Source organism: Pungitius pungitius, chromosome 2 (genome assembly GCF_949316345.1).
Source record: "Pungitius pungitius chromosome 2, fPunPun2.1, whole genome shotgun sequence".
In the NCBI taxonomy this organism is placed as follows: Eukaryota; Metazoa; Chordata; class Actinopteri; order Perciformes; family Gasterosteidae; genus Pungitius; species Pungitius pungitius.
In genome coordinates, this window is record NC_084901.1 from 19,563,605 (window position 1) to 19,578,489 (window position 14,885).

Consider the following 14,885-nt stretch of genomic DNA (forward strand, 5'->3'; position numbering starts at 1 on the left):
CTCTGGACCGAGACCATACTTGTTCATATGTTATTTGTTGCTGTTACAGTAAATTATTATTATTGAATAGATTATAGAATAATTAAATGAGCACACAAAAGGTATTGAAAGAAAGAACTGGAATTCCAGAGGACTGTAAACACAACCAGGAGACATTCACACTAATACCGAACATTAAAGTCCAAATTAATTGTCTTAGTCTTCTGATTTCTGGTTGAGTAAAATGCATTACATTTCTTGGTTTCATTGCATAACATAATACATGTGTCCAGGTTAGGGTTAGGTTACATTGATTTTCCTAAAAAAAAATAGGTAAATAGCATAATGTTTTTATTGTATTGCTGTATTTTCCTGGGAGAATTACCTTATTTCACTAGTCAGGAAATACTAAAAAAATAATAAAACTGTGATGGGGTTTCTGCAAAGTGAAGTGACTGGAGCCGCTTGTGCTTGAACTGTCCGGCGGCAAAGCATTGTGGGTCATTGCGGTAATAGACGCCATGATTTCTACTGTAGTTGGACCAGAAAATGGAGGCTCTCCGCCACTCAGCTAGCTAGGTTGATGGCTGTCTGAAGCTCCTTAGCGGGGTTGCGCATCTTTTCATTCCAACCTTCTCGGATATTACACCCAGTGGATTAACATAGTAAATGATGGTTTCTGAATCCGATGAAAAAACTACATGAGCAGCGTCTTGCTGCTTAACGGCTGCTGGGTTAGCGAAAGGCTAGCAGCTAACTTAGCTAACGTTTAGCTCACGACCGGGAGAGCCCATGTTAGCTGGCTAGCTGAACCAAGCTAGCACGAAAATAATAGCTGGTTGGTCGGAGGTATAACGTTGCATGCACTGTCTTTTAGAAGTACAGAGATACAAATGGAACCAAAGCCTACACCTTAAGGTAGGAGAATATGACGCAGTTAACAAATTGAAATCTTAACTTAAGTGTTTGAGTTGTTTTACACATTGTAGCTTGTGAGAAATGAACTCTGTCGGCCTACTGCGTCATTCTGTCTGGGCCTTGTTTTGGCAATGGCATTTCCCTTATTTTAAATCACAACTTACACTTGGTTTCTATATGGTTCTGCATTATATCAATATATAATGTTATCCAGGAAACGTGTCGTCAGGTGTTGTTTGTTTCCCACCGGAGGTTTTCAGCCTTCATCGGCAGCACGCAGTATTCACTCTGTACGTCCAGATATTACGTGTGAGTGCTTCATTCATTCATATTAAGTCTACCTTGTTTTCCCTCAATACAGGTATGGCCTGGATTTGATTTGGACCGTGCTGGTGATGGCAGAAGGGTTTGACACTGGCGAAATGCCCTCCTTTGACCCAAGTCCTAGTTCTGATGCAAAAAAGAGACCTACTTCTTCTTCTGATGGCAGTGAGTGTTATTCTGGGTTGTATAGTCTCTTTATTAATAAATATTTCCACTGCATGCAGTGGAAATATATATATATAATATATATATATATATATATATATATGAATCATTTTAACCTATATTCTGTTTTGCAGGAGACGAGCCAATGAGGAAAATGTCAAAATTTGGTTCCAGACCTCGATTCGAGCCTGTGCACTTTGTCAGTGGGGGAAGCAGCGGAGGAACTGGCGCTGATGAGAAGGAAAACGATAAGGAGCGCAGGAGGAGTGAGTCGTTTGGTGCAAGACAGTGGGACTCCGAGCACCCCTCCTCCTACAGCAGCACCAGCAGAGCGCAGGGCTCCTCCTCCCTGAGGCCTGCTTTCGACAGACAGCCGCCGTACGGTTCTGACTCTTGGGGTTCCCATAGAGACAGAGACCGAGAGATTTTTTCAGGTACCGCAAGTGGGTTGGGCTATGGAGGACGTTGGTCCACTTCAAACTTTATGGTTAAAACAGAACAGGACTACTCAGCCAAGTATGATGGCCACTCCTCTCGAGGTCCTGATGGCTACGCTCAGTCCCATAGGTACAATGGGTATGGGGGAGGGAGAGGATCGGGAGGCTGGGATTCAGGACGCCAGGGTTTAGGATTCAGTCATCAGGACCGACAGTCATCCAGCAGGCCATTCAGCAGAGTCTACAACAGCCCAGGCAGGAGCAGTCCCACCACTTCTCAGTCGGTCTCCTCATCACAGCCTGTTCCTATATCTCAGTCAACATTGGATGAGAAGCAGAGGCTGATTTCCAATGTAGCGTCTGCATTGGCCGTTTCCTTTAGGGACCCAATGTACATGACTGGAAGTGAATCACCTAACTATAATTTCATGTTGAGCCGCAGCATTCAGGCCTGCAAGACTAATCCCGAGTATATTTATGTCAACCTAAAGGATATTCCTCAGTCTGACCTACCGAAGAACAGGAAAGTACCAACTGATGGTTACGCCTGTGAATTGAGATGTCAGGGTGTGTTTCTCGCTACCGGATACTCAGGTAGTAAAAATGGAGCGAGGGACCGAGCTTCTGAGCAGGCTGTTAAACTCTTCCTGAAAACAGTGGAGGTGCGTGTGGTGCAGCGCAAATACAGACACTCCGTAGTCAACGACATAGTTGTGTGCCAGATGCACAGCCCCACCCCCGGCTTCTTACCTGCACTCCGAAACCCAGAGGATAAACCGACACCCAGCTCCAAGGGCCAGTACGAGCCTGACAAGCGGAAGCATTGGACAGAGTTTGTGGTTATGGACAATGCTCACGATGCCATCTGCATACTCAACAATTCTGCAGCTTTTAATCGCATGAAGATAGACTATAAGTTTGAGCTGCTCCCCAACAACACGGCTTGGCTGTGCAGCGTTTATGTGCAGGGTGAGATGGTGGCGCAGTCGACAGGCACCAAAAGGAGCTCAAAGCATTCAGCGGCTGAAGACGCTGTGAGGAAACTTCGGATGAACCAGGCGCAACGACAACAGCGACAGCAGCAACAACCACAACAGCAGCATCTATCCCAGTACTCCCGGGGAAATAACCAATCAGATTCTAGTGGACGCTTCGGACAACAGGTTGTCAAAAAGAAGCATCTGAGTGAGTTGGTTATCCTGGAAAACTCTGACAATGCAATCTGTATCATTAATGACACAGCTCAGTTTAATAAAGTGACCGCCGATTACAAGTTCACGGTTCTGCCCGATCATCGATGGAGGTGTGAGGTGTACTTGGAAGGACAGTATGTAGCAGCAGGAATTGGGCCCAAGAAAATAGTGAAGCACATTGCAGCAAAGGAGGCCTTGACCACTTTGAGACAGACGCAGGCTGTGGTCAAATCCAACCTTAGGAAGGAGGGTCACTGTGACGCCATATCCCGATCCCAGATCCTGGCCCGCTCCGGTGACGAAGCCGTAAAGCAGGAGATTAAGGAAGACAATATTGGAAACCAGCTGCTACGCAAGATGGGCTGGAAAGGAGGCGGTCTGGGCCGAGATGGGGAAGGCATCGCAGAACCAATCCGAGTGAAGGAGCAGTTCTCCAGAGAGGGCTTTGGCCTGGACACGGACAAAAGCGGAAACCAGCTCAGCAAGCGTGACATCGAGGACACCATCCGTACCTACGCCAGCTCAGACCGCCAGGACGATCTCAGATTCTCCACCGACCTCAACAACGACGAACGCAAGCAGATCCACCAGATATCTCAGAAATACGGCCTGCGGAGCAAGTCTTACGGACAGGGGCGGCTGCGCTTCCTTATTGTCAGTCGCAAAGTCCACAAAGACCAGCTGATTGGTCAGCTTTTACAGGAGGGACAGGTGGGACGATACGAGCTTGTGAAGCCTCAGGCTATTCACTGAGAGCATGCGGGGGGGGGGGGAAATAAGAAAAAATTAAAAAAAAAAAAAAACATTGATCATTTGTTTGGACTTCAGTAGAATTGACACTCAAGTGTATGTGGTGTGTTTACACTTGTATGTGACAAACAAACACATTAACAAAAGAGAATCCTTCAGGGATCACCTGTGGTTTCTGCATTCCTTTGCCATGAAATGTTCTTTAGCTTTAACAGGGACGGTAGAATAAGTGATTTGTCTTTTTTTTTTTTGTCTCTTCTGCCATTCCATGTCTTTTATCTGTTAGAATTTCGCACAAGCTTAAATACTTGGTAGCATGTCCTGATGATTCTTCCACTTAAGGATTCAAAATTGTGTTACCAAGATCCACTGTTTATCTTTGTTTGCTATTTAAGGAACTTTGGAGAAAATGCAGCTTTTCACTGCTCGTGATTGAACATTGCTGACCGTGGACTCATGAGATATCAAACCATAGCGAGTTGCTCACATTAGTCTAAACGTAGTGATACATATTTCTACCAGCAGTGCTGTCTGCTCTTTCTAATCGCGGAGCTTCTTCTACAAATACAAGCTGCACCCATAATCATAAAATCTTCACATGAAAACTGTAAGCTGTGATCTTTGTTAAATGTCGGATGTGTTGGTTCATGTCAGTACAGTTGACTTGTCTGCTTGTTTTCAAGGCTGTAATGACTAAATAAATTTGAACTGATAACAGACAGGTATTTTGTATTGTGAGTTAAAAATCAACAAAGACAACTGATGTATATTTATTTTATTTACAAGAAAATGTACAGTTTGTTACATGGGTTACCAGTGCAAAGTTGTATAATCTGAAAACATCCTGTTTAACACTTTCATCAGCTTCTTATATCAGTTGATTTTTTTAGATTGTAAAATAGCATAGAAATGTTCTGAAACTGCCTTTAAATGCAAGCATTATGAAAGTATGTGCTTGAAACAAAGTGAAGTGCCCAAAAAGGGAACTAAATCTATTGTTTCTGTGTTGAAGAGGGACGTATATATTCGATTTCTAAAAGGTTTTTACACCCAAAAGGCGTGGCCATACAAGGAACAGCATGAGAGAAAAGTCACCCTGCAAAGGCATTTGTTGAGCTGACAACGTGTGAGGGATGGATCTCCATGCCAGGTTAATTCTCTATCCCTCTAAAAGGCATTCAAAGGACAGACAGACATAAAACTGAAAGAAATGCGTAATTTTGATACACACACAGCAAACCACTCAGGAAGCACATCTAATTAACTGTCACCGTATCATCCAACCAATTTACTTCATGTAAAAATAAACAGGTAAAAAAGTGACTGACACCGGCTTTTTTTTTTTGTTTTGTTGGTGCATGTAGCAAGTAACCCAGATATAACAAGGTACATTTACTTTTAACAAACATACGCTATAGTCCAACAATAGCAATTTGGCACCAATGAATGCCACAACACGACGGCATACAAACTTAGCAACAGCTATGGGACAAATATACCGAGAAGGATTTTAAGAAGTGTCACTTTATTTCTGAGATCAGCGGTCTTCTTGATTGATGGATTCTGGGCCGGATGCCGTTCGTACTCCAATGACAGCAGGGGTCAACAGTCACGCCAGCTCTGTTCAACAATAGCAGAAACCCTCTTCTCGTACTCCCGCTTGTTTTCTTGGTACAGCTGTGCTGCCTGGCTGTTGGCTGGACTATTTGGGTTTGGCTCGTCCAGTAAAGACTTGAAATATACAACAAAAACAGGTTTTAAATTAAGCATTGTGACATGTCATGACGTAGATTACAAGTACTGGCTATTATTTCTCTGTCAACAAATGTGACCTAATTTGCATGGGCACGCTGCGCTTCTTTGCATGAAGCAATGTTAGATCACCTGTATTGAAGTTAAGATTGAGGAGACATCATAGGTTGGACTCCAACGATTCTGAAGAATATCTAAGCATATGCTTCCATCTGCATACACTGCAAAGGAACACAAACACATGAAGCTTTTCTGGCATAAATATGGAGACACGTGTGACATAATTTCATTTCCGCAAAACAAAATTGTTAGTGTTATATTTTAACATACCATTTGGATGAAACATTTTTGAGGCAAATCGCACTGTTGGAGGTTTATTTGGATACTCCTCTGTGAATTCAATGGTAAGTTTGAAGGTTCCTGAAAGTAAGAAGAAATGGAATTGTTGAATTTGATCAGGTTGTTCTGGTGATGTTTATAGAACACTCAACTCAACAACAAACAACAACATGTGAGTAACTCAGCTGCCAAGTAAGTAACTAATTATGTTTGTAAAAGAAAAGCTCTGAAGAACTGTACTTAAAACTCCAGGGCCCATAGTTACTGAACTAGTGTCATAACAGTGTGGAAAATACAAATGATTTATAGTTAAAGAACTTTAAGAGAACTCACCATCCTCAAAAGGTGTTCCTTCAGGACTAAAAGAGAAGTAAACAAAAACAGGCCGTCAAGCATCACTTAAAAAACATCTACTATACTTACAAAGATGCTGATTATAAAAAATCTTATATTTCAAAACAACAATATCTGCAAAAAATATGTATAACAAGTTTGAATAAATAGACTTAACTTACCCAAAAATGACAGCATTCCATACCATGATATTGTTTTCTGATGGCGCCCCACTAACTCCAGCTGGAGGATCCTCCTGCAGTCTAACGGACACAACGGTACACAGGGAGCGTTGGAAAGAGCAAAGCAGGTGGGGGTGGAATCAGCAGACGGCGAGGCTCCATTGAATATGAAAACAGGATGTTGCATTTTTATGGCTGGGTGGGCATTGGGCAATTGTATGCTGAAGGAGGGCTACGAGTTTGAAAAAGTCCCACGGGCAAAAACTCCACCTTGTTTTACAGGTACTGTTACATCAACGCAGTAAACAATACTAGAATTCTCATGACTCTTCTGCATTGGTTGTTTTGGAACGGTATAAATCGTACTGTTGTGTTTTCGTAACGTAAGCAATGCTTTTACCTGCTTGACCATTCAAGAAAAGTTCTTAATTCATGACTATCAATTCATGACTATCACAGTTCAGTCATTTAGTAACATTGTCAGATAAATACTCTATATAATATCTATATTATAAATACTGGATATGGACCTAGACAGAGGACAAACCAGGACTAACCCATGACCTCTGTCTGTCACCATCCGTTCTATTTAGTAGATAAGAAACAAAGTGCAGTTGCAGACTGCTTGAATATCTGCATATTTTTTGTGACTTCCTGGCAGATGGTCGCTTATCCTCAGGCTTAGATAGTGATCTACCAGGGCCCAGGAATCGGAGATGCCTGGATCACTGTGTACCCAAGACGGTGTTCGTCTACACAAACCTTTCATCTGTTTGTGAAGGGCCATCTGGCCAATGAATTGAATGGTATTGTCAATAACCAGTTACAAATACAGACCAGTGGGCCCACGGAGATCATGTATGAACATAATCATTATCAGTTTCCGGGAAGGCACGAATGTTGTGTCAGATTGTACAAAACATCTACACATGGCATCTGTATTTACGAGAGCGAGCAGCGACCAGTAATTGCACAACACCATCGTTGCTGGTCTCGGCCAGGTCAGCGCTGGTCACCGGTAACGCTATTACCGATAGCTGCTAAACATTTAGCAGTCATTAACTGGTTAACGCTACCCTACCCTAGCCTTTAGTACCATGCCCCAAAACACGGCGGTAATCCGGCTGTGTTTATATGTTTTTTCGTATCATCGAAGTTGTTAACTTAGTTAAGAATGCCGCTTTGGACTGACGCTAACGAGCTAGTCTTCGGTTGCTAACGTTAGCTTACGCTGTAGCTACTTTGCTGATGTTTTCCCTTCGCTTACCGTTTAAAATCTCTCATTAAACGTCGTCTCGCTGGAGTTGACATCCCGTTGACACAGAAACCTAAATCCTTGGCATAAACGTAAATGTATTATGTGTAGGAAAATATGTTTTTCTCCGTATTATTTTAACTCCTAACTGACTAGCCAACAATTGCTAGTGTCAAATATTTGGCTGTCTGTGCTAGTCTAAGGGCGCTACCACTTAAACCAGATAGAGGAGGATAGTTTCAATAACTGGCTGTAAATTGGTAAGCCGTAATAGCCACATTGACACAAACTAACCGTATCATTGAAGGTAGTACTATCAGTTGTATTCCTATTTATTTCTGTAATCCACTTTCAGTTCGCAGTATACATAGCTAAAGTATTTTTATACATTGAGGGGACCCCGTCTCTACACTTGTTCAAGTCCACAGAAAATTACGTCATATGTTTAACACCCATATTTAGTTTGTTTGGAACACTGTAATAATTCGTGCGATTTCAAGGTGTTGTCCTTCCTTTGTATCTTTGCAAATGTGTCAATTAATTAAATCCATTATACATTATTTACTTTGGGTATGACCAATAACCATTACCAATATAAGATGTGTATGCCATCCTGTATTTAATCAACATTAAAAGAGACCACTAGATGGTATCTGATCCCCAATCGTTCTAAATTACAAGACGGAACAATCAAGAAAAACACACGATTGCATTTAATGTGACGTGAACTGAAAACGTCGCTTTCCCGGTAAATGCACCTTTTACACATACACTCCCTCTTTTCATAGTAGTTTTATTATATAAAGTAACAAAGATAGGATTTTTACACTCCTCCCATATGGTCTAGCGGTTAGGATTCCTGGTTTTCACCCAGGCGGCCCGGGTTCGACTCCCGGTATGGGAACTCAATTTTGTCCAGGGCTCAAAGATAATTAATCGTCCTTTATTTTCTTTAGACATAACCAGATATCCAACATCACACAATTATTGAAACATTTTCACTTTCATACAGTCATACTCGTCGTTTCAAGCGACTCTTGTACGTTGCTTTAGACCCCGCCCGTTAAGGAGTTATCCTCGATTGCTCTCATCTCACAAGGGCTGGGACCTTCCCGAAAGATGACCATTTCCACGTTTATCTCCCAGTGCGTTTATCGTAGTCTGGAAGAGGACAACACTCCCGTCTTAAACAAGACGCTCAAAAGGCAAGCTTGCAAGCTACAAATCGCTTCTTTTTTTCGTCCGAAACTTAATTTGACTAAAATCGCGTTGAGCTGTTGACAAAATTGCCTTTAAAGTGACACCTGTGAACGCGTAACGCTTCATTAGCTTTGACGTTGACCGAGCCGTCGCTTAGATACCACTTTGTTTAATGGTCCACACAATTCCAAGTAAACAACTACTATTACTACTACGAACTCACTATTACGGACACAATATCTATTGATCATAATTTACATTTTAAGCAATAGGACACGCGGCGACCACTTTATTTTTTAAACGTCTCCCTCGTCCCCTCGATTCCATATTGCTCAACTTGAACCCCCCCACTTCTGAATCCTTTTTAATACTATCAGGCTAAAGTCAGCCCAACCGTAGTACCGGGGTTGGGGGGGCGTGGGGGCCGTGGGGGGCGTGGGGGGGGGGAATCATTTCCCAGGAAAATGTGACTGTTAGGAATTCCCCACGCATCAGCCCCTGTCGAGGAAAAAAAAAACTCCAGCCTTGTGTCAAAGAGCACACGAACGCATCAGGATGGCGAAGCCGACGGGTGGCTGTGTGATGATGGAGCTCTACTAACACTCTGGCTCCCTTTGGAACGAGAGAGTTTGTGGACGGAGGACGGAGGGCGGCCACCGACTGTCACCATGTACCCGGGACAAATTCCTTGCTGATGACGTCTTCTACCAGGGTACGTCCTCAATTAAGGATGTTTTTTTATTCTCATCGCTTACTTTCTTGTAGCCTAACCTGAACTGATGATGTAGGCCTGCCTACCTCTATGTGTCCCGGGCCCTTAGGTGGAGTTATGTTGGTTACTACATGTTTCCTGGTGCTTCTAATGTGCACTGACTTCAAGCTGATGAGTGTTTGCAGAGGATCGTAGCAGTTTGGGTATTTTATTGCACTTTGTTGAAAGCCACAGAAGCATGACTGAACTCATATGATGATAGTGCCGTCCTGTGGGATACATGGCCCTCAGCCTACTACGTTTATGTGTCTCCCCTTTGTGTTGGCCATCATGTGACAGCACAGATGTGTGGTTGCGTGCAAATGGGTGTGTGTGCTGAAAATCTCAACAATTAAGTGCTTGAGAGATTCTTCCTCGACAATGCTGCAGCTACAACTCATAACAACCCATTGTGCACTTAGGGTAGACGGCAAGAGGAATGTCAGACAGTTGGATGCGCGTGTTTGTGTTCAAAGACATAATAATAATAATAGTTCAAATGAACAGAGAGCCCTGATTTAGACTTGCATAGTCACACATAATGTAAGTCTTGACCTAATTCATGGAACACATTGAATGTTGTTAATCTACAGTAATTATACCCTCTCAGAACGGTTTGACGTTTGGCCTCTTATTAAGATTTAATTGTTCAATTTTTATTATTATTAATTAATAGAGCTGGAGTGTTTAATCAACTAACCTATGGGTGGATTGATAGCATGTAGACTAAGTATTTAGGTTGTCTGTTTTCTGAAAATGAAAAAATTTCACTTGTTCCAGATTCTAAAATGTATATATATTATTTTTCAAACATCCATCTAATGTCCATTTTCTTGCTATGGAGGCCTCAGACTGAATATATTCACTGAAATAAGAGGGTTGCTGTGAGAGTGAATCTGAAACAGGCATCGCTCTTCCTCAGAGGACAAACACAAAGGCTCATTCCTCCTCATTTCTGTAAATATGCTTCTGCAATTCCCGGCAAAAGGGTTTTTGTCCGTAGTGTAGTTGATCAACTATTTAGTGTCTAAATGTTTGCCAGATGTTTACATTTTTCCGTTAAGATGCCCGTACCATGGGACGCCCAAACGCGACCCAATTGGTCGACTGCATTTGCTCTCTTGAGAGGAGTGACGCAGAGGAAGGGGGGGGGGGGGGGGAGACTGTCTGTCCCACTGGAGACGGGACCAGCTGGACCCACCAACCCTTTCACCCACCCGCTCTCCCCTTACGATCTCTCTATGGTGGGAACACGGGCTTGTGGATAAGTGGAAACTTCAATCCACTGAAATCAATTATCCAGAGCAAGACTTTCCAAAAATACTCCAGTGGGTAGTCGTCTTGTTTGTCTCGAGCATGTGCTCTTGTTTTAGAAACATTCTGCCATGCTCCTACCCACACAATTAGCTCCCCAACCCCCCCACCCCCCCACACCCCTGTGCTCTCTGCTTTGGCAGCTTGAATTCTGCACAGACTGTGAGAGATATGGTGTGTGTGTGTGTGTGTGTTTTTGTGCACAGTGCAGACTGAAGACCGTGTGTGTTGAGGTTAAAGCAGTTCCCGGTAGCCTTGTTATCCTGTGACAGTGATGTCACCGTCAGTAGTCTGACCAAGGGCAATAATGGAGAGCCTTCCCCCTCGCAGTTTTCCCTCCAGTTACGAGGAGCACCTCAGACATTAGACACTTCATATTGCCCGAGGCGTACCCGCCTGCCTTAATGGGCTGCTGGATATTGATTCGGCTTCACAAAAAGAAGATCTGAGCTTTTAGCCTATTAAGAAGGCAGCAGTGCAGTTTCACAAAAAGCTTTTAAGAGTGGCCTTGCAGGAGGCCGGCAATCTTTTGCAAGTCGGCATACATGGTTATCTTTTAAACCCGCTCTCTCCCCCTGGAACCGTGTTTGAAGATATTTGGGTATTTAGGAGCTATTGTGATATCATTTAACACATTCAGATTTAACGTTGATCGTCCACACATGCAGCTACAAACACATGCACTTAATGCTAACTCCTGCTAGTTTAAACAAGTGAAAAGCATTTTCTGAAGCCAGCATCAGTAGCCAATGACGTTCTCAAGTAGTGTGATTTGTTTTGCCCAGGAATAACCACAAGATGGCAATGTTCTTATGCTTCGTCTAAACAAACAATCACATGAGATGGCTGACACCTCAAATGACTTGCAGAAATGCAGGAAACGACCTGTGAAAAGAGAAATAAAACTGTTGAACTTCCCCTTTTCTGAGTAAAGAAAAAAATACCTCATGTCGATCTGTGTTCTGTGGAAGGTTCACAGGGGAACTGCTATTTGCAAAGTTCCCCAATTGAGCGCTGCTGTTTTGCGACCTCAAGACTCTTGACACCTGAATATCACCTTGTCGGACATGTTGTAAAGATCGCTACCATTGGACCCGACGTCAGAGGGAAAGGTGAGTGTAGGGAAATTCCACCTGTAACCCCACTCTGCTCTCATGCTTCCTGTCTCACAAGCATGTGACTTGGATGAGTCACCATGAGTTTCTCCACGAATCTGCGCAGTGGCGTGATGTAATGCGTAGTTCCAGTCCAGCTATTTTTAGCATGCCAAAGAGGGCAATGCAACTTTTCTTTTCACCTATGTTGCTGTGTTAATGCAGTATTAAAGTTTACTTTATTCCTTCTACGTCAATCGGACTGATTCGGGAGTTTGAAAAACAGACACGAGCTACACAAAATACCGGCCTCAGTGACGTAGATTATTTCTTTATTTATTCAGTAGTGCAAAAAATACAAAATGAAGGCAGTAATAAAGACTGGTGATGATCAGGTGAGAACAGACTCTATTTGACTAAAAGCGTTAACAATTTTAAATATAGGAATGACTTAAAATATGGAGGAACAGTTAGTGTAGGATGAATCAGAGTATAACGTGTCCACCCAGGCAGCACGCTGACATTATGAGATTAGTTAACCACATTACTTAGATATCTCTACGGCGCCCGCTGAGATCCACGTGAGCACACAGTGTAGTGAGCTGAATCACTGATGTATGTGAAATTACATTAAGGCGCGATGGCTCTGGCTGCAGTGTTCTACCTCTTTCTAGTTTGACCGCACAAAGTAGCCAAAGATAGAAAGCCAGCAACTTTGGCGTGTGATGATATTTCACCCTGTCCCTTTTTTCACACTGTCCTGGAGCTAACGAGGAAGCAGTGAGTGGCTCACGAAGGCCTTTCGTGAATCAGCTCAGCCCGCGGCGCTCGGATTCAAAGAGTCAGCTCTGCTCTAAGAAGCCAAAGGATCTTTCCTCATTCAACTTTCAACAAACTCTTTTAGAAAATGGGACTAACGCATGCGAGGACAGAGTTGACAGAATTTGCAGCGAGCTCGGCCAGCTTGTCTTATCTACTGAGAGGCTGCCTTCATCGACAGTAATTTCATTCCACCCTTCCTTTTGGGTTAATTTCAAAGTGACAAGCAGTCCTGGTTAAATTATTTAACTGCATGCGGGCCATGGGTATTATGATCTGGGCCCTGAGTGACAGAGCAGTATGCTCTTTGGACCTCATGGCATTTTATTAATAATGAGCTGGAGATAAACTAGAGCTCTCGGGTGAAAAGCCGCTGGCTGGCGGCGCACACTGGAGCGGCCCTGAATTAGTTGGTGTGACACAGATGGACTTTTCCAAACCCCAGCAATTGTTTGTGATAAGAAGCCTGCACGAGAAACAGCGGTTATGTGGTTCGGTGATGTTGTGAAACAATGGCTCCTTTATGCCAGTATCTGTCCGCAGGTGGCTGTTTCAGCCCACTGAGGTATGATGTGGACAACTCGGATTGTTGGCTCGCTCTCTGTATTTAATCATTAATGAGCTGCAGTCTGTGTGTGTGTGTGTCTCTCGATTCCTAAGTAAGGCAAGACTCTGGATGTCTCATCAGCCCTGTTTGCTGACACTGCAGGCGACACCAACAGAAATACAGACCCGGTTAGGTTTAATCCCGGCCTACGAGTTAATTTAGTTCTCCCCCGGCCTTTTATGTTAAAGTAATCGCCAAAATAAACTTTTAAACGTCAAAAGAGCAGCGGACATTTGGTTGGCTTTCTTTCGTGAATCAACGGGACCAGCTCTCATTCTGAAGGAATATTCTACCAATCAGGAGGTAAACATTTTTTGCCCCGCTTTGAAATGCCTCTCATTGAATCCTTTTGAGAAATCAAAGAGAGTTCGAGGAAATGGTATCAAACTCGGAGACGGTTGGCTGAGCTGTTGTGCGTTGAGTGCATGGGGTTTATAGCTGCACACCTCCACAGCCCTCTGTCAGCCCCGTACGTACCACAGTATTACTCAGCCAGCACGATGAACCCTGTCGCAGTCGGGATGGTCCCTGTCCGAGAACCATGACGCCTTCATAGCACTGTGAGCTGTCAGCTTATTCAGCAAACTTGCTGCAACAGGAAAGATTAAACCTCAAGCACGCCGGCGTGCTCTTAAATCATAATAACCGGGATATTTGAACAGTCCTTGACTTCCATCCATCTTTCCTTGTAATCCAAATATGACAGAAATTTGGAGTGTTTTTGTCCTACAGCAATACTTTCACTGCTCTGTATTTACGCCGATAAGGCAGCCATCAGATTTAATTTAAATTCATTTGTTTTGTGTTGCCCAAAATAGAAGATTGGCTTCATAGGGCTTCGCAATCTGTACAAAATACACGATGCTCTGTCCCAGGACTCTCACATCGGTAAAGTCTACCGGCACGCTGGGCCTATAGCGTCGTGGTTCAAGACACACCTGAACCAGCCCTAACTGTACAGAACTTTGCTCACATGTGGTGAGTGTGTCTGTCCCCTGGCTCAAAATGTAAGCTGCTGATGCGGTACGATCAGCTGCTTAGGCTGTGATGGTGCCTGGCCTGGCTTACGCCGTTGTAGGGGATGAGAGGGATTTTTAATTAAATGTGGGATTTTACAGGGAGGCAGTGTGCCGAAGCTAATAAAGGACTTCTTCGATATCTTTTCTTAGTTTTTGTTTGTGCGTGTGCCGCAGAGTTCTGGATCAATGCTGACCTCGCCTCTACACAAATCATTCTCCCTGGCGTCCGAAAGGCTCCCATATCTCATCCTGTCAAGGATTGTTCCAAAATGTTTGTCTCACAGTACTCCAAAATAACTCTTTACTGAGTGATCTGGATTTTATGAGTGCAGTGCGTGGTGGAGTCGTTTGTCAGGTACAACTTTGCAGCGCGTGGCGAGATAAATTGTGGCACATGAATCACGCTTGGGAGCAAAATCAGGACAAGTTGAGCTGTATTAGAGACCCGTGATAT

The 14,885-nt window shown here is 43.5% G+C and overlaps 3 protein-coding genes and 1 non-coding gene across 4 annotated transcripts in view; 3 read left to right on the top strand and 1 right to left on the bottom strand.

The window, feature by feature from the left end:
• The first annotated feature begins 476 nt into the window (after nt 1-476).
• Nucleotides 477-4,487, top strand: nkrf (NFKB repressing factor). The gene is made up of 3 exons (XM_037460753.2): nt 477-897; nt 1,259-1,386; nt 1,521-4,487. The coding sequence occupies exons 2-3, from the start codon at nt 1,293-1,295 to the stop codon at nt 3,767-3,769; spliced, it is 2,343 nt and encodes a 780-aa protein (XP_037316650.1). The 5' UTR covers nt 477-897; nt 1,259-1,292; the 3' UTR covers nt 3,770-4,487.
• Nucleotides 4,488-4,526: 39 nt separating this feature from the next.
• Nucleotides 4,527-7,828, bottom strand: ube2a (ubiquitin-conjugating enzyme E2A (RAD6 homolog)). Its single transcript, XM_037460754.2, has 6 exons — nt 7,640-7,828; nt 6,373-6,453; nt 6,191-6,216; nt 5,849-5,938; nt 5,651-5,739; nt 4,527-5,497 (listed from the first exon to the last, which is right to left on the bottom strand). The coding sequence occupies exons 1-6, from the start codon at nt 7,681-7,683 to the stop codon at nt 5,369-5,371; spliced, it is 459 nt and encodes a 152-aa protein (XP_037316651.1). The 5' UTR covers nt 7,684-7,828; the 3' UTR covers nt 4,527-5,368.
• A 631-nt stretch (nt 7,829-8,459) lies between these two features.
• trnae-uuc (transfer RNA glutamic acid (anticodon UUC)) lies at nt 8,460-8,531 on the top strand. Its single transcript has one exon. It is a non-coding gene; the product is annotated as a tRNA-Glu (tRNA).
• A 750-nt stretch (nt 8,532-9,281) lies between these two features.
• Nucleotides 9,282-14,885, top strand: part of elf1 (E74-like ETS transcription factor 1) — a 31,005-nt gene continuing 25,401 nt past the window's right edge. Inside the window, exon 1 of the mRNA XM_037461505.2 lies at nt 9,282-9,539. The gene's annotated coding sequence lies outside the window, so the exon portion shown is untranslated. The remainder of the gene's footprint in view (nt 9,540-14,885) is intronic.

What these genes read in the sequence shown, in the direction of transcription:
- nkrf (XM_037460753.2), top strand. Translation starts at nt 1,293, where the DNA reads ATGGCAGAAGGGTTTGACACTGGCGAAATGCCCTCCTTTGACCCAAGT. An exon ending in TACTTCTTCTTCTGATGGCA is followed by an intron (nt 1,387 to 1,520) that starts GTGAGTGTTATT and finishes TCTGTTTTGCAG; the next exon opens with GAGACGAGCCAATGAGGAAA.
- ube2a (XM_037460754.2), bottom strand. Translation starts at nt 7,683, where the DNA reads ATGTCAACTCCAGCGAGACGACGTTTAATGAGAGATTTTAAACG. An exon ending in AGGAACACCTTTTGAGGATG is followed by an intron (nt 5,939 to 6,190) that starts GTGAGTTCTCTT and finishes TCTTACTTTCAG; the next exon opens with GAACCTTCAAACTTACCATT. An exon ending in CAATCTTAACTTCAATACAG is followed by an intron (nt 5,498 to 5,650) that starts GTGATCTAACAT and finishes GTATATTTCAAG; the next exon opens with TCTTTACTGGACGAGCCAAA.